This window comes from Saccopteryx leptura, chromosome 1, assembly GCF_036850995.1.
Source record: "Saccopteryx leptura isolate mSacLep1 chromosome 1, mSacLep1_pri_phased_curated, whole genome shotgun sequence".
Classification (NCBI taxonomy): domain Eukaryota; kingdom Metazoa; phylum Chordata; class Mammalia; order Chiroptera; family Emballonuridae; genus Saccopteryx; species Saccopteryx leptura.
Genome location: NC_089503.1, coordinates 383,124,107 through 383,147,134, shown reverse-complemented (window position 1 = coordinate 383,147,134; position 23,028 = coordinate 383,124,107). Strand labels below are relative to the sequence as shown.

The 23,028-nt window shown below is 54.7% G+C and overlaps 1 protein-coding gene across 2 annotated transcripts in view; it reads right to left on the bottom strand.

Moving 5' to 3' along the window:
* Window positions 1-23,028, bottom strand: part of CPNE5 (copine 5) — a 99,830-nt gene that overhangs the window by 54,863 nt on the left and 21,939 nt on the right. The window contains exons 4-9 of one of the 2 annotated variants that reach the window (XM_066359527.1): window positions 6,133-6,236; window positions 5,601-5,640; window positions 5,315-5,391; window positions 3,485-3,544; window positions 819-869; window positions 463-526 (exon numbers count right to left, since the gene is read on the bottom strand). In XM_066359527.1, coding sequence (XP_066215624.1) covers window positions 463-526; window positions 819-869; window positions 3,485-3,544; window positions 5,315-5,391; window positions 5,601-5,640; window positions 6,133-6,236 — 396 coding nt within the window. The remainder of the gene's footprint in view (window positions 1-462; window positions 527-818; window positions 870-3,484; window positions 3,545-5,314; window positions 5,392-5,600; window positions 5,641-6,132; window positions 6,237-23,028) is intronic. The other variant, XM_066359528.1, reaches the window with a different exon arrangement.

The window sequence follows — 23,028 nt, the reverse complement described above, 5'->3', positions numbered from 1 at the left end:
AATCCCACACATGCACCGCAACCACACCCCTCACTCCCTAAACCCCATGCAGGGCGTCACCTTCTGCAGAGCTATCAGTGAAAAATGATAACCAAATGCCCAATGCCCAGGCTCCGGGACCGAAGAGGCCTCTGGGCTGCTGGCGTTGGTGCCAAAGCTGTACTGGCGCAAGGACAGGCGTTCGCACGTGGTGCGGGGCTGGGCTGGAGAAGGAGCCCCGCCCCGGTGTGGGCAGGTCCCTTCCCCGCTTTGGGCCCCAGTCGGCTCAGCTGTAGAAAGGAAGGGCTTTCAACACCGGGCTCTGATGTGACAGGAAGCTGTGACAGGTGAGACTGAGGCGCCCTGTCTTCCCGTGCCCTTCAAGCTCCCACGGGGTCCCGAGCTCACAGGGAGACCGGTCTCCTCTCCATACCTGTCTGCCCCGCCCACCAGGCCGCATCCCGGGGTCCCTGCGCCACTCACCCTGCAATTGCTGAGCTCCTCAGCAGACAGGATGATGGTGCCACACTTCTTCCCTGGGACACCGCTGGCAGACGAGAGGAGGCAAGGATGGGGAGGCAGACAAAGACAGAGACACAAGCCTGAGCACCCCCTGAACCAGCTGTCCCCATCCGCCCTGCCCCCACCGCGGGGCACAGCCGCCCGGAGCCCCCAGAAGACAGAGGCTCTGGAAACCCTGGGGCGGTGTGGCCTAGTGCACGTCTTCCCGGGCCGGGGCCCCAGGACTGGAGCTGCCCCACCCCTGCTGCCCAAGAGCCCACCGGGAAAGGGAGCGCCTGCAGTGGAAGTCCTAGAATCGGAAAAGCATCCAGACTCACCCGGAAGCTTCCAGACCAGTGGTTCTCAGACTTTCCATCCAAAGACCACTTCTGTGGGCAAAAGACCTTGTGGGCTAGCCACCCCACCCTGCTCCCAGCTGCCCCCAGAATTCTGGAACATTCCAGCTCTGAGCCGTCCTGATTCACCTCTGGAGAGCAACAGGAGGGCTGGTCTACCCTTGGGGACAGCATGGCCGACCTCTCTCCCATGTCTACCTCCCCTCGAACAAACTGGCCGGGGTCTCTCTCCCAGAGAGACCCTGGCCAACCATGCAGCTCCTCAGTGAGGTGGGCAGTGAGGACCTGAAGTCAGCCCACCCAGAGCATCCCCTCCCGGAGGGCAAGTGCCAGGGTGGGGCTCCACCCAGAGGACCTATACCACTCTTTCTGCTACTCGGGAGGGACCCCTCCCCCAGGCACCAGCCCACCCCACTCTGATGTTTGGGACTAACAGGGGTCCCAGGGCAGCAAGGGGCCACTGGGAGTAGAAGAAAATATTAGGCTGTCCAGCAAGCTGCATGATTTTAGGCTCATTGCTACACCTATCTGAGCCTCAGTTTCCTTACCCATAAAATGGGTACAGCTGCAGCAGCCACTTCACTAAATAATACGTGCGCACGGCACCTGGCACCAAGAAGGCCCTCAGGAGCGCCATTTCCCTCCCTGCCCCTTCTCCTTTACAACTGTGCACAGCTGATAAAATCCAGCCTCACACTTCAGGCCAGGCTCGGGGCCACCAGCATGCTGTCTGTGGAACAAGCTTTGAGAACCACTGATGGAGCTGTTCCCAGCACCAATTCTCGGAGGGAGGGGCTCTCAAACAGAGGAAACAGGGGAGGCAGGGGAGCCCATCCTGGGGGGCTGCTGAGACAGCCCCCGGGCCCCTCATATCACAGGGGCAGGAGGGGGCAGGGGACACATCAGGAAGTTCCCCTGCCACAGGCAGGTGGCAGTGCCTGCCAGCTGTGCCCTTAGACAAGGGTAGCTGACATGAGTGCCCCAGGGCCCCTCCCCACCCCCTCTGGCCCTTCCTGGTAGTCGAGATAGGATTTGTTTGACCAGGCGATAAAATCCTCACACCACCTACTTCCCCAACGCCTCTCCATCTGTTCCCCTGTTTGCCTCCGAGTCCCTCTTCTATTTCCGAGCCTCCCTTCCCCTCTGCAACCCTACTCCCCCGCCTGCTCGGCCTTCCTTTCTGTCTCTCTCCCTCCATCCCTCTGGTCTTCCTCGCCCTCCTTCTCGGTTTCTTTCTCTGACTCTGGCTCTCTTTCTAATTGCAGCTTCTGTACTCCCTTATAAATCATCATCTGCATCCTTCCTAGGTGGTGAGCCTCCCTGGGCCCGCTGGAGGCCCCTTTCCCATACCCAGCCGGTCTGGCGGTCAGTCCAGCTGCTGGGACTCCGCTGCCTGGGAGCCCTCAGCGGAGGCCAATGGCGCTTTGCTTACTCAGCCAAAATGCTCACCTTCGGGAGGTACCTCAGGCTGGCCCCCCCCAAGCCAGAAACCCCACCCCTGCCCCCTGCTAGGGTGAGGACTCTCCCTCCAACCAGCAGAGAAGGAGAGGGAGGGAGTGGGGAGGGTCAGTCCCCGTTGCCCACATTTGCAGTGGGCTGGCCAAAAGCAGAGGGTCAGAGGGGAGGCTGGCCCACGGCAGCTGGTGAGCAGAAAGGCAAGGCTTAGCTGAAGCTACTCTCAAGAGGGGGCTGACATCCAGCAGTGGGCACCATGGAGGGGCAAGGGTCCAGGGGATGGGGAGAAGGGAGGGAAAGACGGAGGGAGAGATGGGGAGAGAGAGAAGGGTGAGAGGTGAGAGATGGAAGAAACCAGGCCAGAGATAGGAAAGGAAGGGAAAGTGGCTAGCCCAGGAGTCCCCAAACTACGGCCAGTGGGCCGCATGCGGCCCCCTGAGGCCATTTATCCGGCCCCCACCACACTTCCGGAAGGGGCACCTCTTTCATTGGTGGTTAGTGAGAGGAGCATCTGCATCCTGTGCTCCTGGAGCACTGTATGTGGCGGTGTCACTCATGTACAGAACTACTTCCGGTGACGTGGGACGCACACATCACGGCTCCGGAAGCCTTTCATATCACTTGTTACGGCTAGCAGTGACGAATATGGAACCGGACATTGACCATCTCATTAGCCAAAAGCAGGCCTATAGTTCCCATTGAAATACTGGTCAGTTTGTTGATTTAAATTTACTTGTTCTTTATTTTAAATATTGTATTTGTTCCTGTTTTGGTTTTTTACTTTAAAATAAGATATGTGCAGTGTGCATAGGGATTTGTTCATAGTTTTTTTTTATAGTCCGGCCCTCCAGCGGTCTGAGGGACAGTGACCTGACCCCCTGTGTAAAAAGTTTGGGGACCCCTGGGCTAGCCCCTCTGACTCCTGTATCTAGGCTCCACCCTGCTTGCAGAAATCCCATGAGCCACCGGGGCTGCAGAAGCTCCAGCCCAGCCTGAATGGGGGCAGAGGCCAGCTGCAGAGAGGCCCACTGTGCCTGAGTCCTTGAGGAGGGACCCAGGGCCCTCTGTCCCCTGGACCAGGACTGAAAGCACAGTGGTAGGAGTGGGGACGTGGCCAGGACTCTGAAGCCTCTCTGCAGAGCTGGCTGAGTGTCGTCTGAGGACTCCAGGGCCAGAGATATCTGGTGACCTACCCATTGGACACAGCTGGCATGGGTTTGCCCGTTCTGGAATTCAGGCTGAATGCACCTATCCTGTGCAAGAGGAAGAGAGAGAGCGTGTCATGAGCCAAGTACCCGTGTGCTGAGAGGCCAGAGCACTGGCTGGCATCTGGATGCTTGAAGACAGGTTTCTGTTCTGGATCAAACATCAAAACAGAACCGAAAGCTGCAGGTCAGGGGAAGGAGACGTCTTCTTCCCCGACCCTCTTGTAAAGCAACTCTAGCTCAGGGGTTCTCAGGCCCCGGGCAGGAGCTGAAACTCGGGGGGCTGGATGGAACCCAGCAGTCAGTGTCTAACCAGCCCTCCAGTGATGCTGAGTACCCCCCACTCCCCCACTCCCCCACCACCCTTGTCTGAGAACCACTGCTCTACCTCCCTGAGCCTCGGGGTGCAGGCTGTGAAGGGGGAGATGCTGAGAGCACCACATGAAGTCACAGAAGCAAAACTCTGGCCCGGAACGGATGCCTGGTGAACGGGAGCCACTCACAGGCTCGGCCGAGGGGACGGCTGCATTTAGACACACAGAACCTTCACTGGACAGCCAGGTCTCCCTCCTCCAGCAACACCGAACCTCTCCACCGACCTCCACAGCTTAGACCCTGCTTGTCCCTGAAGCCTCAGCTCCCTGGTCATCTCCAGCCCCAAGTCCTCCTCTGTCCCCCCAGTGTGCCTTCACCAAGGGTGGACCAGGTGACCACGGGGAAAAAAAACAGACCCAAGTGACCCATGGCCTTTTGACCCAGGCAGTTGGGAGCTGAGTGGGGAGACATACCCTCACTCCTGGGATCCCATATTCTATAAGCTTCAGAGCCCCCCAAACCTGGTTCTGCTCCCTGTTCTCAATAAACGATAGCTATTTTCATTATTTTCTGAGAACCCAGAGAAGTGACCTTCGGCTGTGCAGGGAGGCCTTTCTGGGGGCCCTGAAGTTGCCACACAATTACTGGGTGGTCAGAGACAGGATCTGGGAGAAAGATTACCCCCCCCCTACATACACCCCCCCACACACACACACACAATAACAGATTCTTCAGCTATAGATCATGGTGAGGCGACAGCATCCAGTGTGAACTTGGCAGAAGCAAGTTGGGGGTTGATGCCCAGCCCAGTCTGACCCCTTTCCTGCCCTTGACCTGGATGCTTATCCCCCAGTCTTCAGGCCTCTCTTGCCTGGGCCCTGCTTCTGGGGTTTCCTGAGACACAGGGACAAGAGAGGTCACCCTCACCACCTGGCCAGCCCTGGCTGGCCCCTGCAGCCACCCTCAGACTCCCCTGTGAGAAGCCCTGGTTCTCTTCTGCCCAGAGCCTGCTCAGAACGCTGGCTTTACCCCGAAAGCACGCTGCCAGGGGCAGGGTGAGATGGGCAGGGCCTGGCCACCCACCCCCAGCTCTGGCCCTCCGCGAGGGCGAACGTCCTGAGGGAGGCGCTGTGTGAGCAGAACCCTCCATTCGAACAAAGCCCAGCTTGCCCACTTCCCAGCTGTGTGGCTTTGGACAAGCTACTGCCCCTCTCTGGGCTTGGTTTCCTCCCCTCTACAATGATCAGGGTGGGAGACTAGAGAGCATCTCAGGGCCACCCTAGGACTATGGGGTTCCAATAACCGAGCTGGGGTCCCTCCAAAGTAACCGGGTTCAAAGCCCTGCAAGGGGAGGGCCCACAGGGTCTCCTTGTTCCTGATCATCCCACAGGACTGGCTGACTGCTCCGCCCCTCCTCTGAGCCAGCCCTCAGCAGGCGTGGGCAGGGATGGGCCCGCCACTGAAGAAGGAATCCAGACAGGCCCTACCTTCCTCTTCACTTACGTGAGGGGCTTCTCCAGGCGGCTCCCGGGGGACCCCACAATCTCGCCCAGGGTGCAGAAGGCCTGGCCCAGGAAATCCTGCATATCCAGGACACAGCAAAGACCAGTGTCACCCGCCCTGTGCAGAGCTGTCCAGCTCCTGTCACCCACCCCTAGAAGTGTGACGGCTCTGAGCTGACAGGATGCCACATCAGACACACTCTGTGGGACAGTGAAGCCCGAGGCCAACTCAGAGCCTGGCATTTAAGAGACTTCAGCATCGCTGGGCAGTCAGGGGTGGAACTCACGTGTTTGGATAAGTCAGGGCTCTTTGAGTCGATGTCGTATCTGCGGGGAACACAGAGAGATGGTGAAGGCAGCCAGCCGTGTCCTGCCCAACCCAGTCTGGGTCCTTGAGCTGGGTCAGGACCCCTGCACCCCCCCCCCCAAAAGAGGCTCCAATCCCAGAAAAGTTTTGGCAGAGGGAGAGGTCGGGAACCTCCCTTGTCACCCGGGGAGAAAAGGGTTCTCAGAGGGGAGCTAGAGCTGCCCCCAAGATCTTTCCTCACCGCCCCCTCCCAGGTGAGGTCAATGCTCAGAGCCCTCCCTCCGAGACTTACCTGAGAACAATGCAGGGGGTGCTCTGTTCTCAGTCTCCCCCCCCCCTTCCATCTCCTGAAGAGGGTGGGGCTGGACTTCAGCTAATGGTCACTTTGACTCCAGGGCAACCCCGGGCTTCCCCTGACATCACTGCTCCCACCCTCCCTGGTGAGGGGACCTCCTGCCGGACCCCAGTCCTGCCTCCTCCCCAGCTGTGTCCTCAGCACACCCGCCACTTACAGGTCGAAACGGAGGTTCTGTTTCTCCTCAAAGAAGTAATCCACGATGAATTTGCGCACAAAGTCGGGGTTGAGAGTGTTGTCGATGACTTCCGTGCGTCCGAACTGTGAAGGGAGACGGGGCGTGGACCTCGGGGCCAGGCTGGCAGGACGGGAAGCCCCGAGCTCGGAGCCCCTCGGTCCTGGGTCCTGGCCCCAGTGAGAGTGGAAGCTGTGCCCCTCCAGGCTCAAGGCTAGAACGCCTCCCTCTAACAACTGAAACCAGCCACACTGTGGCTCCAGCTTTACTCTCCCTATCTATAGCTCAATAATTGAATCCCATTAAACTCCCCCGAATGACTTAAGGAAGCGAGACGAGACTCTCCACTTCTGGGCATCAGGATCACTGCAGGGCTTGTTAAAACAGGGATGCAGGCCTCCCAGAGGTTCCAATTCAGCAGGTTTAGGGGGAAGCCTGCGAATCTGCATTTCTGAACAATGCAGGCGATGCTGCCACAGCTGGTGCAGGGACCTTTTGAGAACCGCTGGGTGGCACTGGTACACGGTGCCCTGAGTTCCCGGGAGTCTCCCAGGCTGGGGGAGGACTGTGGCCAGAATCCCGGTGGCCAGGATTCTCGGCCACCAGTCCCATCCAAGCAGCTCTCTTCTACATCTCTTCAATACAGTGGACATTGTTGGTGAGGTTTTGTTTCAAAAAAGGGATGTGGGGCTCAAAGATAAAGTGCAAAAGCACCGTACCTCACGCTCCATGAAGGGAGCACACAGTGCTCCCCAAGTAAATAAGCAGATGCACAATAAAGTTGTTTTTGTTTGTTTGTTTTTGAGAGAGAGAGAGGGAGGGACAGACAGGAAGGGAGAGAGATGAGAAGCATCAACTCATAGTTGCAGCCCCTTAGTTGTTCAGTGATTGCTTTCTCATATGTGCCTTGACCGGGGGACTACAGCTGAGCCAGTGACCCCTTGCTCAAGCCAGTGATGTTGGGTCCTGTCTATGATCCCGCGCTCAAGCCGGCGACCTCGGGGTTTCGAACCTGGGTCCTCGGCCGTCGCAGGCCGAGGATCTATCCATTGCGCCCCTGCCTGGTCAGGCAAAGTTTTAAATAGGTTGTTAACCTTTCTTAACATAGAAACGTGTCTTTTGACTTGGGCACTAATTGCCAAATGAAAACTCAATCGAGTCCTCATTCCCCTTGATGGGGCTTCTGCAGCCCAGAAAAACGCCAGTATGTGGGCCCCTCTCACGTGTGATGGGCAAGGTCCCTGTTATCTGGGACATGCCCTAGTGTCCTGTCTGGGACAAATCCTAGTGTCCCCTTCTACCCTGAGTTAAGTTAGAGATCTGCAAAAAGAACCTCCCACCCACGGCAGGGTGGGGTCCTCCGAGGAACACTAGATGGGGGTCTTCATGCCCTCACCCCCCACCCCTCTAATCAACCTCTCGCTCTGGTCAGTTCCATCAGCTAAATCTCCTGTCCCCGGCTCCTGTGCTGTGGCCTTGGACAGGACTCGCCGTCTTCTCATCTCAACCAGGGCAGCAACCTCCAAGTGGGTCACCCACGTGGGCCAATTGCTAATGCTTGGCGACTCGGCTCCCGGAAGTCTGTTCTCCCACAGTCGTCCTCGCGGCCCTACCGCAGCACTTACCACATCCCTCGGTCGTAGCCTGCCCAGGCTCTTTCCACCCCCACTAGACGGAGCTGCTCAAACAGCAGGAGGATCCACAGCCCCGTCTTTGCATCCCGGGACCCGACACTGCTCAACAGAGTCACGAGGTCCCAGTTGCGATGATGAGAGCACCAGGAACTATGTTAAACATTATTTAACTGTTTTGTGGTAGACTCCCCCCCCCCCCCCATTTTATTGATGAGAAAACAACAGCACAGAAAAAGCCAAGTCATTTGTCCAGGATCACCTCATTGCTGACTTCAACCCAAGTAAATTTGTCCAGGGTCCCATGGCTAATCATTGCCGACTTCAAGGCACCCACCCAGGCATTCTGGCCCATGCTCTCTAAGCCACGTTGTGTGACATGTAAGGTCCCAGAGGCAAGAACGACAGAAGCTCTCTACTCCCAGGGAGTGGCTGGTCCACAGGAGGGACTCTGGAATTGTTGAATAAAGGGAGGTTGAACGAGGAAACGGATGAGTGGTTTTGAGTCCTAACTCTGTCACAAGCTAATTGTGTGACTTGATCAGAGCCTTTGAAAGCCTCAGTTTCCTCATCAGAAGATGGAGAATACCACTGGTCCTTCTGATGTCTTAGAGTGATCATCCAATCAATGCAATGATTAAGTCAATGAGCAGTTTTTTAAGCACTTGTCATAGCCCAGGCAGTGCGCTGGGTGCTGAGCTAAGAGCATAAGTGAAACATGAACCCTGTACTTAGGGATGTCTCTGTCCCTGGTGGGACAACTCGTAAACGACCACAACGCAGTGCGCTCACAGTGCTAACGGAACCATAAACAAAGGTCTACAGCAAGGTCCTCCCCGACAGCTGCACGTCAGAGTCACTGGGGAAATGTGAGATATTGAAAGGTACAAACAAAAGCAGATTACAGCCTGACCAGGCGGTGGCGCAGTGGATAGAGCATCGGACTGGGATGCGGAGGACCCAGGTTTGAGACCCTGAGGTCGCCGGCTTGAGCGCGGGCTCATCTGGTTTGAGCAAAGCTCACCAGCTTGAGCCCAAGGTCACTGGCTAGAGCAAGGGGTCACTCGGTCTGCTGTTGCCCCACGGGCAAGGCACATATGAGAAATCAGTCAATGAACAACTAAGGAGCCACAACAAAGAATTGATGTTTCTCATCTCGCTCCCTTCCTGTCTGTCTGTCCCTCTCTCTAACTCTCTCTGTCTCTGCCACACACACACACAAAAAGCAGATTACAGGGTGTTCCGGTTCTCATATTAGTCTAGATCCCTGGTCAACAAACTGCAGCTTGCGAGCCACATGCGGCTCTTTGGCCCCTTGAGTGTGGCTCTTCCACAAAATACCATGTGCGGGCGCTACCTCAATAAGGAATGTACCTACTTATATAGTTTCAGTTTAAAAAATTTGGCTCTCAAAAGAAATTTCAATCATTGTACTGTTGATATTTGGCCCTGTTGACTAATGAGTTTGCCGACCACTGGTCTAGATGTCTGACTTAATAGAGGTCGGCACCTTTCACTGTCCTTGAGATACTGGACAACTCGGTCAACTGTAGAAGGCATAGAGGAATACAAATGATTCTTGTCCAAATAAATTTAGTTCAGTGGTATGCTTATGATTATTTGATTCTTACCCTCTGGCTATTGACCAACTTTGTATCTCTTTATAAATCCATCTCAGCATTTCTGATCACCCCTGTGTGTGTGTTATTTCAATTACAGGAAGTCCTCACTTAACAGCGTTGATAGGTTCTGTGACTTTAAGAAAAATGATGTATAACAAAACCAGATTTACCATAGTCTAACGGATATAAACAAGACTTTTAAGTTCCTGTGGCATCTCATTAGTGTTGTAACAAATCAACATTGAACAACAACAACAACAAAAACCTTACTTGAGGACCTGCTATATTTGAACCAGTCATAACATCTTACTGGTTCCCTTGATAATTAAGGAAGTAAATAAATCTTTGCCATATGTTCATTTTATATTTATATGGGATTAAGGATTTTACTTTTTGAAAAAATGTATCCTTTAACGGGAGCTTTTTAAAAACACCCATGCTCAAGCCCTACCACAGACCCATTAAATCCAGATCTCAATGACCCAGCCCTGAACAACTGTTTAAAGCTTTCTAAGTGATGCCAATGTGCAGATGGCGTTGAGAACCAGTGATGGAGAAAGGAAGAAAACCAACATTTACTGAACCCCTGCTGAAGCTCAGTAGGTAAGTAGATCGTCATCTTAGCTGATTCTCACAAAGACCCTGTGAGTTATTACCCATTTTACAAGTGAGGAAACAGAATCAGAGAAGTTAAGTAACTTGCCCAAGGTCACACAGCTAGGCAGTACTGGGTTAGAAACCCAGGTATGTCTAATTCCAAAAGCCATTATAGCCCTGGTCAGTTGGCTCAGTGGTAGAGCATCAGCCCAGTATGCGAATGTCCTGGGTTCGATTCCCGGTCAGGACACAGAGGAGAAGCAACTATCTGCTTCTTCACTTCTTCTCCCCCTTTTTCTCCCTCTTCCACGGCCATGGCTCAATTGGTTCGCATACATCGACCCTGGGCGCTGAGGATGGCTTCATGGAACCTCTGCCTCAGGCACTAAAAATAGTTTGGATGCGAGCATAGTCCCTGATGGGCAGAGCATCGGCCCCAGACAGGGGTTGCCACGTGGATCCTGGTCAGGGTGCATGTGGGAGTCTATCTCTCCTCCACTCACTTGGAAATAAGAGAGAAAAAAAACCCATTATACATATTTTTATGTCATCTAACTGGCAGGAGTCTTCAAGCATGATGGAAGTCAAATTAAAGTGTCTCACAAGCATTTCCAGAAGCCCCACTTTGTGCAAGACAACGGGGAGGACTTTGAGTTAAAAAAGACTGGGTTCCTACCCCACCCCCTAAATTCAATCACAGTCATACAACATATAACCCCTGTTCCTGCATTCTCCTCTCCTGCTCTTTCTAATTCTTAATACCTCCTGTCTTCAGACAAAAGGAAAATTTCTCTTAATGGAAGAATCTTCCAGGTTCGAGAGAATCCTCCGTTAAGGAAGAGCCAGACGCCTTCCTCACTGCACTGCCTTCCTCCCTCAAACACCTTTTCAAATCGCTCTGGGAAGGATTTTGGACAAACCCCGGTCCAGAAGGAGCAAGCATCCCCTTGGGCACCCACCCTCCCACCAGCAGAGACTCCAAGGAAAACACCTGTGATGGTTGATGACGGCGCTGCTTTTAAAATGGCACTTGAAGCTTCGGTAGAGGGGAATTCCCTAGAGACCAATCTCTGCTGGAGAAGAAAATGGAGCCCCCACCCCCAGAAACAGGACAGGGAGGGCTCCAAGGGCCCCCAATATCTGTTACAGCAGGAAAGGGGGGCAAGTGAGCCAGCCGGGGCAGTGATGAATTATCAGGACTCAGGGGTAATTAACATGTGCACAGTCACAAAGGACTGAAATCTACAACCCCGGGACTTACTAAAGGTGTTTTATAGCTTTCATTACTTGGGCTAATAACAAAGAAAAGACACGCAAACACTTGGATTTTAAAAATCCAAGGAGTCACCGGGTCCCTGTCAGGCCCAATTTACACCCCTATTAATGATGGTAGGAACACAGCTGAATGGATGTTCAAAAAAAAAAAAAAAAAATCAATATGGCTGTATTTCATTCTACACGGAATTACAGAGTTTCCGAGTGGGAAGGAACTTGGAGCAGTGAGGTACCAGCAGTGGGAAGCACACAAGGCATGTAATCTGACTTGTACTTGGGGAAGGAGGGGAGGGTGGGTTAACCCCTCACTACCTGTAGTCAGAGTCGAGCTAGCTCTGTACACTCTTCCAGCTCCCTAGAAACACCTGTCCCTCCTTCCGGTCCTTTCTGAAGCCCTCTGTCCACACTCCTAGGTCTGAGGATCACATTGCTCATGGTCTGGGGCACCAGCCACCAAACACCGGTGGGCACAGGAATGGTCTGATCAACAAAACTGAAGAGAAGCCCCCAAATCTTGGTTTTACCCAGTGACTCTGATGCAGACCCCTAGAGCAGGTGGGCAGTGTGGACCGGGTATGCTATGGTGTGGAATTGGGGAGGGGGCTGAACTATCAAGGAGGTAGGTGAAGGGGTCCTCCCTGACCCCAGGGGCCAGGGCAGTCTCCCAGGGGGGAGAAAGAAAGAAAGTACAAATGAGAAAGAAGCCTGGAAATTAGGGTATTCGCCTTCTGAAAAGCTTACTTCTTGCCTCTGGCAACAAAACCCAGTGGGAAAAGTTCCTGACATGCCACAAAAGATGCTCCCGCCGGGCTCCTAAAACCTCATGACTAAGCCCTGAGATCAATTAAGCAGCCTTAATTACACGGCATCAGCTCCAGCGAGACCCTCAAAGGGGAGGCGGACTTGGAACTTCTTTGAGGACTAAATTAAACGGCTCCCAGGGGCTCACATCACACAGGCGCTGAGATTTATGGGGGTAGGAGGACAGCTGTCCCTCCAAACCGCCCTGGGACAAGGGCCACTGCGGGGCTGACTGTGAGGACCCAGGTCAGGCAAGTAAGGCATGTCGGGGACGTCTCCCAACATCGAGGTCAACTGCACGCCAATGCCCAGAGCCAGGTGGTAGAGAGGGGTAGCCGGGCCAGGACGCCCACTGGCTACGGTCTGTTGCTTATTATCTCTTTGAGATAACGTGGAAACCCCTCAGAGACCGCAAGTCCTCATCGCTAAAGCAGAGCAAATCATTCCTTCTGCAGAGGAAGACGGAAGGGAATGTGTGAGAAGCGCCGTGCCGTGTCTGCTACTCAGTTGGCCTTCAGTACCTATCATAACCCTCATGCGGCCCTACTGTGTGCCAGACACCAAGTGTTTTCCATACGTTAACTCGTTCATGGCAATCTTATGAGACAATACTATGGTTATTCCCAATATGCAGATAAAGGAACTAAGATACAACTCAGAGACATTGAGTGGCTTGCCCAAGGTCACACAGCAAGTGGACGGAAGGGAGAGAGCATCTGAACCCAGGCAGATTATAAATCAATAAGGAATTGAAGGAGTCACTAACCAAGGAGAGGTCAATCCTGTGAATGAGGCTTTACTCCTGTTGTTTTCCCACCTCTACACTTCTTACTGTGGGGTCTGGATGGTTCTACCGGTCAGGTGGCACAAGTGAGTACCCTTGATCTATATATATATACCTCAGCTCATCCTCACCCCACCTCCAACCCCTACACAGACACACACACACACACCGAGTCCTGGTCCCTCCTGAGGTTTCCATAAACATTCACTGATTAACAGGTTGGCCTAGAACTTGAAGATTTCAGAGCCGGAAGGAACCAAATTCTCTCAACTAATGAGAAAAGAGAGGCAGGAAAGGGGTTTGGCGTGTTCTGACAGAGGTCACACTGCTAATTAGAAAAGGGGCTGTGACGAGAGCCGAGGTCACGGCAGTGCCCTGTTCTCCCACGAGCCTGTCAGCGCCCCTCTCCCTGGTGTCTCCGCTCTATCAGGTCCTCCTCCTCCTCCTCCTTCCGCCCTGTATGACTTCTCATCTTCAAACACTTCCACACATCCACGATTGCACTGACCCGGTGGAGCCCGTATTACTGCTGTCCCCACCTTACAGGCGAAGGAACAGGACTCCAGGAGGCCAGAAGGACCTCCCGGTGGCCCCGGCGGCCCACAGCAGTGGGGGAGGGGTCCCAGGCTCCCAGGAGTGACAGTGTCGCCCCAGCCCCCTGCCTCAGTAATGAGTGGGTGGCTGTGCAGCCTGAACAATCTTAATGGCCCCTGATTTAAGCCGCTCTTGCCTTTTTTTTTCTTTTTTACAAAATACAGCTGGCTGAAGCTTTGGAGACCTCTCCCCCACGAACCGCAGGTGCCAAGCTCCCAGGGCGGTGCTGGCCGGGACCGGAGGCTGGGGCTGACAGTCCGTTCTCCGCCTTGAACCACGCACCCTTCCCAGCCGGAGCACCCCTGTAATCTCCATCTCTTCCTGATGCCCCCCCACCCCCACTGGGGATTCTAGAAGCCCTGCTGCAGAGCCCAGCCCCGGGCCCTGGTGAGTCATGTTCACCGAGATCACAATCAGAGGCCAGAAAGCTATCTGACTTCCACGGACATAGGAAGAGGGAATGTGTGTGGCTCTAGGACCAGGGCGGGGTGGGGGGTGCCCAGGATCGGGGAGGAGGTGGGCCCGAGGTCTGGGCACCTGCATGGAGAGCCTGGGTTGCAGAGAGGCGCAGAGACCTGCTTCTATGCCTGGACCTGCCCCCATCTTGTGTCTGGAAAGTTCTCTCAGGTTCTCACTCCGGTGAGGAAAACCAGGCCCAAAGGGAGGAAGGAGCTTGCCTAGAGTCGCACAGGGAGACCCGGCCTCTGGGCCTGCTGGCCTCGCAGCCCACTCTCTGTTCTGTTAGGGACTCTGCTGGCCTCGCAGGCCACTCTCTGTTCTGTTAGGCACTCTCGGTGAGGCAGGGCAGAGGCGAGTGAGCAGACGGAGGCCCCCAAGGCCTTCCCAGGGCCCAGGCCTGGATAGAGAAGGTTTCCCCCTCCGGCCCCAGACCTAAGCAGTGGCTTGAGAAGATTTGCCAAGTCCATAATGCAAGACTTCCCTGCCTAAAAGCTTCGTGCCTAATTAGCCATTGTTCCAGATAATCTGTTAAATCATCCTGGCTCCAGGGGAAATAATCCTTTTACCAATGAGCCCGGCTGCCAAGTGGCTGCCAAACACTCTCCACCAGCCTGCCTGTCCCCTGGCGGCTGGACGGCTGCCCCGGGTCTGGCGGCAGCATGTGGGGGGCGGGGCCTGAGCAAGACCCGCCCTAAAGGCACTTGTCCCCCAGCGCACCCTGAAACATCTAGAGCTCCTAACCAACAGCCGCAGGGTGTCTGAAACAGCACAGGCGGCTCCTTCCTCCCGGTGTCTCACGTAAGGCTTCTTACGAGGAGCGCCATTACTGAGCACGGTGGTCCATGTGCCAAGAACCTTACACGAATTAGCTCATCTAATCCTCACAGCCGAAGCATTGCCACAGAGCCAGCCCCAGCTGGGAAGGTGGTGGCGGGTATTTGGACCCAGTCATCCTGACTTTGGAGCCCATGCTCTCAGCAGCTTGGCCACTGGTGTAAACCGCACCTGGCCGCGAACACGAAAGATTAAATAGGTTGATCAGCCACCAAGGGACCTGGCCTCAAACATCGGGGTTTCACTAGAGCAGTATCAACTCCTTGGTTCAACGGGAATCTTGGACTCCCGCCTAATGTATTACCCCGAGCCTGCAAACACCTCTGGCCGAAAGGGAGCGGGGTGGGGGCAGCAGGATTCACATCCAGACCCACCGCTGGCCCCTGAGGCATCACATCAAACTCTGGAGCTAGAAAGGGCCGCTCTGGAGGTCCAGGCCTGGGCACAGAGCAGGAGCAGGGCACCGAACCACGAACCACATCCACCCCAGCTCGCTCCCTTTCTAGCTGAGTCACTGGGCAAAGCCAGGCCCCCTGCACGCCTCTGCATCCTCAGCGAGGGTGTAGTGAGGGCTGGGGGTGGGGGTGGGGGTGGGGGTGGGGGTGGGGGTGGGGGGTGTTGGGATACTGCCGACGCGGAGTCCACACAGGGCAGCAGGAATGTCAGGTGGTGTCCTCCTACTGAAGGCCCCCTGCACGCCTCCGCGTCCTCAGTGAGGGTGTAGTGAGGGCTGGGGGTGGGGGTGGGGGTGGGGGGTGCTGGGATACTGCCGACGCGGAGTCCACACAGGGCGGCAGGAATGTCAGGTGGTGTCCTCCTATTGAAGGAGCAGCAGCACAGGGGGACAGAGCCTCACCCAGCTTTGTCTGAGGGCAGTACATAATTACAATGTGTATAAGGATTGGGCACGGCCAGGCACTGTGCTGAGTGATTGTCTTTCAGTTCCCGCCCCCAAAAGCCCAACGAGCAAGCATTGGGGTCCCATTTTACTGATGAAAACTAAGGCTCAGAGAGGCTAAGGGAAGTGGCAGTCAGGATTCAAAGGGACACGTGACAGTGGCCTCACTGTACCAAAGTGGCTTTTAAAGCTCCAGCCTTCAGAGTGGGCGCCCAGGATCCATTTGTTCCGCAAGCCAGGCCTTGGTCCTGGACTTCCAGCTCCTGATGACCAGGGGACCAGGGGCCTGAACGTTCAGCGGCACGGTAAGAGCACAGACCACTGACGGCTGCCCGAGGGACCCAAGGCTGCGGAGGGCCACTCTTGGTTGCGAGGGCAGACTCCTCTCTGCAGGAAGAGGAGAGCCTGAGAGCCAGCCCCATGCACACCGCGGAGTCCACCTCCGGAGGGGCCTGCCTCCGGCTCCGGGATTTAGCAGTAACGCAGTCCGTCTGTTACTTTAAATGTTGTGATAGAGTTCTATGTCACAGGGCTGGGGCCAGGTCCTGCGTCGTTCATCAGGTTATCCCAAACTGGGCTCATGACCTGGTGCGTGGAGGGTCATTCTATTTCAAACTCTTGACCATTGGACAAACTGGATCTGCCCCCACCCTGACCCACCACGGTCTCATTCCAGGACCCCCACGAGACGACAAGCTGTCTTCCTACTTTGCCCCTGCAGTCCACACCGCACAGAAAGTAGGCCGAATCACTCCTCTGCTCAAAACCCTCAAATAGCCTCCCATCATACTTAGAGCAGTATCTGAACTCCTATACAGCCTACAAAGCCCTACAGGACCTGCCCCTGCTGACCTCTGTGACCACGCCCTGTCTTCATTGTTCACACCACTCAAACTACACTGGCCTTCTTTCTGGTCTTTGAGTGTAGTGAGTTTGTTTCCACCTCAGGGCCTTTGCATGTACTGTTTCCTCCACCTGGAACACCCCTCTCTCAGGTTCCCACACATGGCACCACTCAGGCCTCAACCCCAGTGTCACCAGCCCTCCAAAAGGCCTCCCTCAACCCCCTTAACTAAAGCAGCTCCTTCTCCCTGGTCACGCTCAGTCTGTTCCACTTTTCCAGAGCATTAATCAACCAGTATCTAAAAGTATCCAGTTTCTTTGCTGATTACACTCAGCCTCTCTAGAGCAGGGACTCTGTCTTCTGCTCCACAATGTGCCTGCATCAGTGTATGGCATATAGTAGTTGCTCAATAAATGCTTGTTCACTGACTGCCGAAACTGTGATTAAATCTAAGACCTTGTACTCCCAACAGGGTTCCCAACGGGGCACCTCCTGCCCTCCAGAGCTGACTTCTCCCCTCTCTCCAGTACTGGGCCGCAGTCAGACTGAGTCCCTGCCATCTCATGGGTGCACACAGGGCATCCTCACCTCTGGGCTTAGCTTATGTCAGGCTCCATTCCTGCAATGCCCTTTCTTTCTCTCACCATCCTTCAAGTGCCACCTCTCCCAGGAAGCCTCCCCAGCTTTCCTAGACCTCTCTCTGCTGTGAAGTGCTGAGACATCACCTCTAAACTACTAAGGTAGCTCTGGAGCAAGTTATGGTCTGAAACTTGGGGTTTCCTAGAGCATCTGCTCTAATACACTTACCAAGTTGAAAAAAAAAAATGAAGCTTTTAAATCCTGCTATGTCCCTGTAAGGTCCCCGAGGGCAGGGAACTCCCCGCTTAGCTCCCTGGAGGACACCAGAGTGTTTTACTCCAGTTACTTCTCTTCTCTTAGCCTCCACACTCCTATCTATAGAATGGGTTACCTGAGACAGAGTGTGTACACTGCCTGGTACACTGCCTGCACCCAGAGCCCGTCAATGATACTCTCAACAAGAGCTCTCCTTTCCCAAGTGCCTAGCTCACTCCTCCAGCTTATCCTGTTATCTCTAGTCCTTAGACAGCCCAGCAGGTAAGTATAGCTAGTCGTTCACGTTACACGTGAGGAAACTGAGGCTCAGAGAGGGGAAGTGTCTAGTCACACAGCTGTAAGTACCCAGGTCTTGACATAAAGCCAGGTCTGTCTGACTCCCAAGAACTACCCAAGACACCGCCTCTCCTCTGGTTCAATATGGGGAGAACTCTGGTTTCCTAGCCATGGCACCTGGGGCCGATTTCTTCCCCTTTCTGGATCTGGGCATAATCTGCACCGGGCCGCAGAGTGGTTATAGGATTAGGGATGACGAGCAGAAGACACTGGGCACGCGGCAGGCACTCAGTGAAGGGGGGATGCCTGTTGTCCCACAGCAGATGCTCTGAGCATCTTGGCTGGCTGCGATTCTCTGACTCTTAAACAACTGAAGTCATCGAGAACAGTCTTGGCTTCTGGGAGAGGTGTCTGGGGGTGGGGGCGAGGCTCAGAGAACACTAAAGATGGAGCAGAGGCAGATAAAGGCATGGCCGGGGCTGGAAGAGCTCCTCCGGAGGGACTGGAGGAGGGCGGGAGGCCCGCCAGGCTGTCTGGACGCAGCGGGAGGGACAGTGCGTGAGAGGACAAGGCGGGGAACAGGTCAGGAGGGAGGGTGGGCAAAGCCGGAGCCAAATAGCTCGGGTCCGGTTTTATTGTCTGTGATCTATTATTTAAAATGACTTCTTTTTTAAGCCAGTTTCCTCCAGCCTAGGTGCAGGGGTTACATTTGAAAGACACTAAAGGAGGAGGCCTCACCTCAACTACATCACCTCACAGGCCCCGGAGATGCCTCTGAACAGAAGGGTGTTGGCAATGAGCTTTCAGAGGCCACGGGGAGGTGTGGAGAGACACGGGACGGTCAGCAGGGTCAAACAAGCACTCAGGCACTTGCACAAGCAGCGTGTGAGACTCTGCAGACCAACGACCTCACGCCTTGGGCGTGGGCTGGGCTGCTAATGCCCCCCCACACACACACACACAGAGGCTGTGGGGGTCTGCTCCTCACCAACATGGGAGCATCCACCCATGCCTGCCTCCTGAGGGCCTTTCGGCCAAGAGGCAGGCCCTGGAACCTCGCTGAGCTTCTAAGGACAGGAGTGTGACCAGGGGCCACCTGCTCGTATTAGACCAGAGTTTAACCTAACCCCTTATACCAGGGGTCTCAAACTCAACTCAGCATGTGGGCCGCAGAGCAAGATCACAGCCGTTTGGTGGGCCGCACTAGGTCTACAAAAGGCAACTGTTACGCAACACTTTTCTCACTGCAGTTGAAAACAAAAAAAAAATCAGTACAACAAGCACAATCGTACATGCAGTTTACTCAGTGTCACAAAACGACCAGAAACTGTAGTTCGCATCACAACTGCTGTTAACTAAGCTAATATCTAGCTAGGATGCTAGAGAAATGAAAAATACAAGTAGGCCCCTAGGCTTACTTAATTTTATCCAAAATATTTTGAACTTCGTAGATTAGTCTGCGGGCCGCACAAAATTGTTCGGCGGGCCGCATGTGGCCTGCGGGCCACGAGTTTGAGACCCCTGCCTTATACCATAGGAAACTGCCGACATTTTCAAACTGCAGATCCATCTGGTTTATCCTAACCTGTTGTTGCATGTGGCAGAAACCAGCTGGAGTCCTACCTTGGTAGCTGCGTGGCCGCTCTGACTGTGGGGGCAGCTGGTGCGCACAGCACCCACCCCTGACCGTGGGGGCAGCTGGTGCGCACAGCACCCACCCCTGACCGTGGGGGCAGCTGGTGCGCACAGCACCCACCCCTGACCGTGGGGGCAGCTGGTGCGCACAGCACCCACCCCTGACCGTGGGGGCAGCTGGTGCGCACAGCACCCACCCCTGACCGTGGGGGCAGCTGGTGCGCACAGCACCCACCCCTGACCGTGGGGGCAGCTGGTGCGCACAGCACCCACCCCTGACCGTGGGGGCAGCTGGTGCGCACAGCACCCACCCCTGACCGTGGGGGCAGCTGGTGCGCACAGCACCCACCCCTGACCGTGGGGGCAGCTGGTGCGCACAGCACCCACCCCTGACCGTGGGGGCAGCTGGTGCGCACAGCACCCACCCCTGACCGTGGGGGCTGCTGGTGCGCACAGCACCCACCCCTGACCGTGGGGGCAGCTGGTGCGCACAGCACCCACCCCTGACTGTGGGGGCTGCTGGTATCTGCCCCAAAGGTCCGACAGCTGGGGACAGCCAATGGGGTTGGATGGCTTCATAACCGATGTGATGCCCAGCCCTGCACCGATGAGCTGTGTGGCCTTGAACAAGCCACTTGGCCTTTCCCAGCCTTAGTTCCCAGCCGTGCCGTGGGCCAGTCGTGTCTCCACACAGTCGCTGCAGCTTCAGGGATGAGCACGCACGCAGCAGGGGCCAGTCAGCGGTAGCCTTTTTCTTGTGGCCATTTGGAAGGTCGCCGAGTGGGCAAGGTTCTGACACCAGGCTAAGAAGTTGATGTTTCATCTCAGAGGCTTGGGGAGCAGGGGAACCCCTGAGCTGTGGTTTGAGAGCTACTGGAACCAGGGAAAAACCCTTTTCTGATCGGGAGGAACTAAAGGGGAGAAAGGAGAGATGTTGCCGGCCAGGGGGGAGCGTGGGGTGACTGTCAGAGCCAGAGAAGGGAGCATGGTGGGGTCTGGAAGGGAACACCAGAAAGACCACCACCCTGAGAGGCAAGGTCTCACAGGCAGACTGAGAGGAGGGGCCCCGAACAGCACCAGGCGCGGGCAAAGGCACCGGAGAGGCAGGGAAATGGGGAGCCCGCACTCTCAGCGGCCACCATCCTGGCAGCCATCGTCCCAAGATGCAATGCTCTTGCTGTGCTGGCCACAACACAGCGACAACGGGTCCCTGGGTCCAGCCTCTCCTGGAAGAGCCCCTGATGGGAGACCTTCCCACTCCCTTCCAGCCACTCCCTGTCTGAAAGCCCTCGCTCCCTGGACTCCAGGCGCCGCAGCCCGGGCTGAGCAGGGAGCTCGGGTTTTACAGAAAGCCTGAGGATTCGGCAACGGTGGCTGTCACTCTGCACTTCTCGTGAAGGCAGGCTTGGTTTAGTTCACGGGGCCTCCAAGTGCAGCCATTGCCACGGTGACAAAGCGCCCAAGTACTCGAGCTGGGCAATGTCACACGGCAACAGCTGTTTGCAGGTGTCTTCAATGCATCATCTCATGTAGTCCTCCCCCAAGAAGGTCTCCTAACCCCATTTTACAGGATGGTCTGGGCTGGATGGACAAGTGGGTGGAGCAGGACACACACTTGCAGAAGAACATTGAAGAACAGATGTGTGTTCCAGGGAGTAAGCCGCGACTTGGAGAAAGTAAATACCTCCCCCAGGTCACATAGGCACTAAACACCAGGACTGGGATGGAAATGCAGGGTTTTGGATGTCAAGTTCACGACCTCATCTGACAAGGCACTTGATTGCTATTCATGATGTCTTTAGGGACCAGATGGGGAAATCTGGGATGGGGTTATAACAAGTTATGTAGATCCTCGGTGGCTGAATAGCATACCCTAAAGGTCACCTGGAGAACTGAGGTCAATCTGGGGAAAGGTCCCTCATGGAGAACCACAGCTCTCCAGCCCATTCAGCTACTGCTCATTCGCATGGATAACAACGATAGCTGGCCCAGGACCAGGAGACGAAACCCAGATGCTGAATGCACCATTGTAATTCAACACAATCTTCACAGGCCATCTACCAAACGAGCCAGGATGGAGATAAATGTGGAATCGCTTTGAGATGCGAAAACTCTCGGTTTCTAAGTCAGAACTGAGAGAACTTTTTGTGAACAGCTGCCCCTGTGAGAAAGAGACAGGAGCCCCCACACTCAGTGTAAAGCAAGTTGAAGACAACTGTCACAAAGGCCAGTGGAACACTAGACAGCAAGGACAGATACATAACCCCGAGAAACAGTCACAGAGAAGGCAGAGACCTAGGGAGGAGCATGATTGTCTACACCAGTGGTAGTCAACCTGGTCCCTCCCGCCCACTAGTGGGCGTTCCAGCTTTCATGGTGGGCGGTAGCGGAGCAACCAAAGTATAAATAAAAAGATAGATTTAACTATAGTAAGTTGTTTTATAAAGATTTATTCTGCCGAACTTAGCGAAAATCTGACATAAAGTACTTGGTAAGTAATTATTATTATATGCTTTAACTTGCTGTAACTCTGCTTTATAAATTTTATAAAGTTACTTCCCTACTTTATAAATCACCATGACTGTGGAACCAGTGGGCAGTTAGAAAATGTTACTACTAACAGAGATACAAAAGTGGGCGGTAGGGATAGAAAGGTTGACTGCCCCTGGGCTAGTTCAAGCCCCGGGGGAAGAGGCAGCCCCCAGGATGCTCTGGGCTGGGTGGACAAGTGGGTGGAGCAGGACACACACTTGCGGAAGAACATTGAAGAACAGATGTGTGTTCCAGGGAGTGTGCCCGGCTTGGTAAAAAGGGGCAAGAGAGGGTGATAGAAACAGGGACTGATAGACTAGTCACATTCTAAGTCTGCCCCAAAGCAGGCCCCGTGAGCCGCCTTCACATAGCGAGGGGAAGAACGTGTGGAAGAGAAAGTCAACTTCGGGAATTAAGAACGCGTGGAATTTTACCCTTCAGACATAACTGTTCGTTTTTACAACGTCGTGTGTCTGAAACCACTTTCACGTTCACCTCCTCTCTGTGCTTCGGGTTAATAATAGTAATACCTCCTTCATAGGGTTGTTGTGAGGGTTAAACGAGTTACTGTGGTAAATGCTCAGAACAGAGCCTGGCGCCTTGCTGTGATAGAAGCGTGAGCCATCAGCGTTACTTGTGCTGTTATTGTCACCTCCCTGAATTGACAGTGAGCTCTGCTGGCTGCAAACAGTGTCTGTGGTCCCCCTCTGTGTCCCCAGCCTTCTCCCTGTCACACGATAGGTGCCCAACACATGCTCCTCGAGTCAAAGTTACGTGAAGGCACGTATCAAGGTGCTACGAAGATATTATTTCAGATATTTAGTGATGAACCGTCATCCCCAACTGGTATTAAAAATCCTCAATGAGCTGGGCCTGGCCGGGTGGCACTGGATAAAGTGTTGACCTGGAGCACCAGAGGTCGCAGGTTCAACTCCCCAGTCAGGGCATGAATGAGAAGCAATTAATGAGCGCACAACTAAATGGAACAGCTAAGTGGAACAACAAATTGATGCTTCTCTCTCTCTCCCTTCCCCTCTCTCTCTTTCTCTCTCTCTCTCAAATCAATGGAAAAAAGAGAAAGTTCAACAGGCTAAGGTTGCTCAGAAACAGACTGAGTGCTCTGGCAGAGACTTGTGGAGTGCCAGTTGGGGCCACATGCCCTGCTGGTGGTGTGGGTCAATCGGTGGGACACCCTAAGATTCGGGATATACATCTCCTCCTTCCCATGGGGTCCCCGGTCA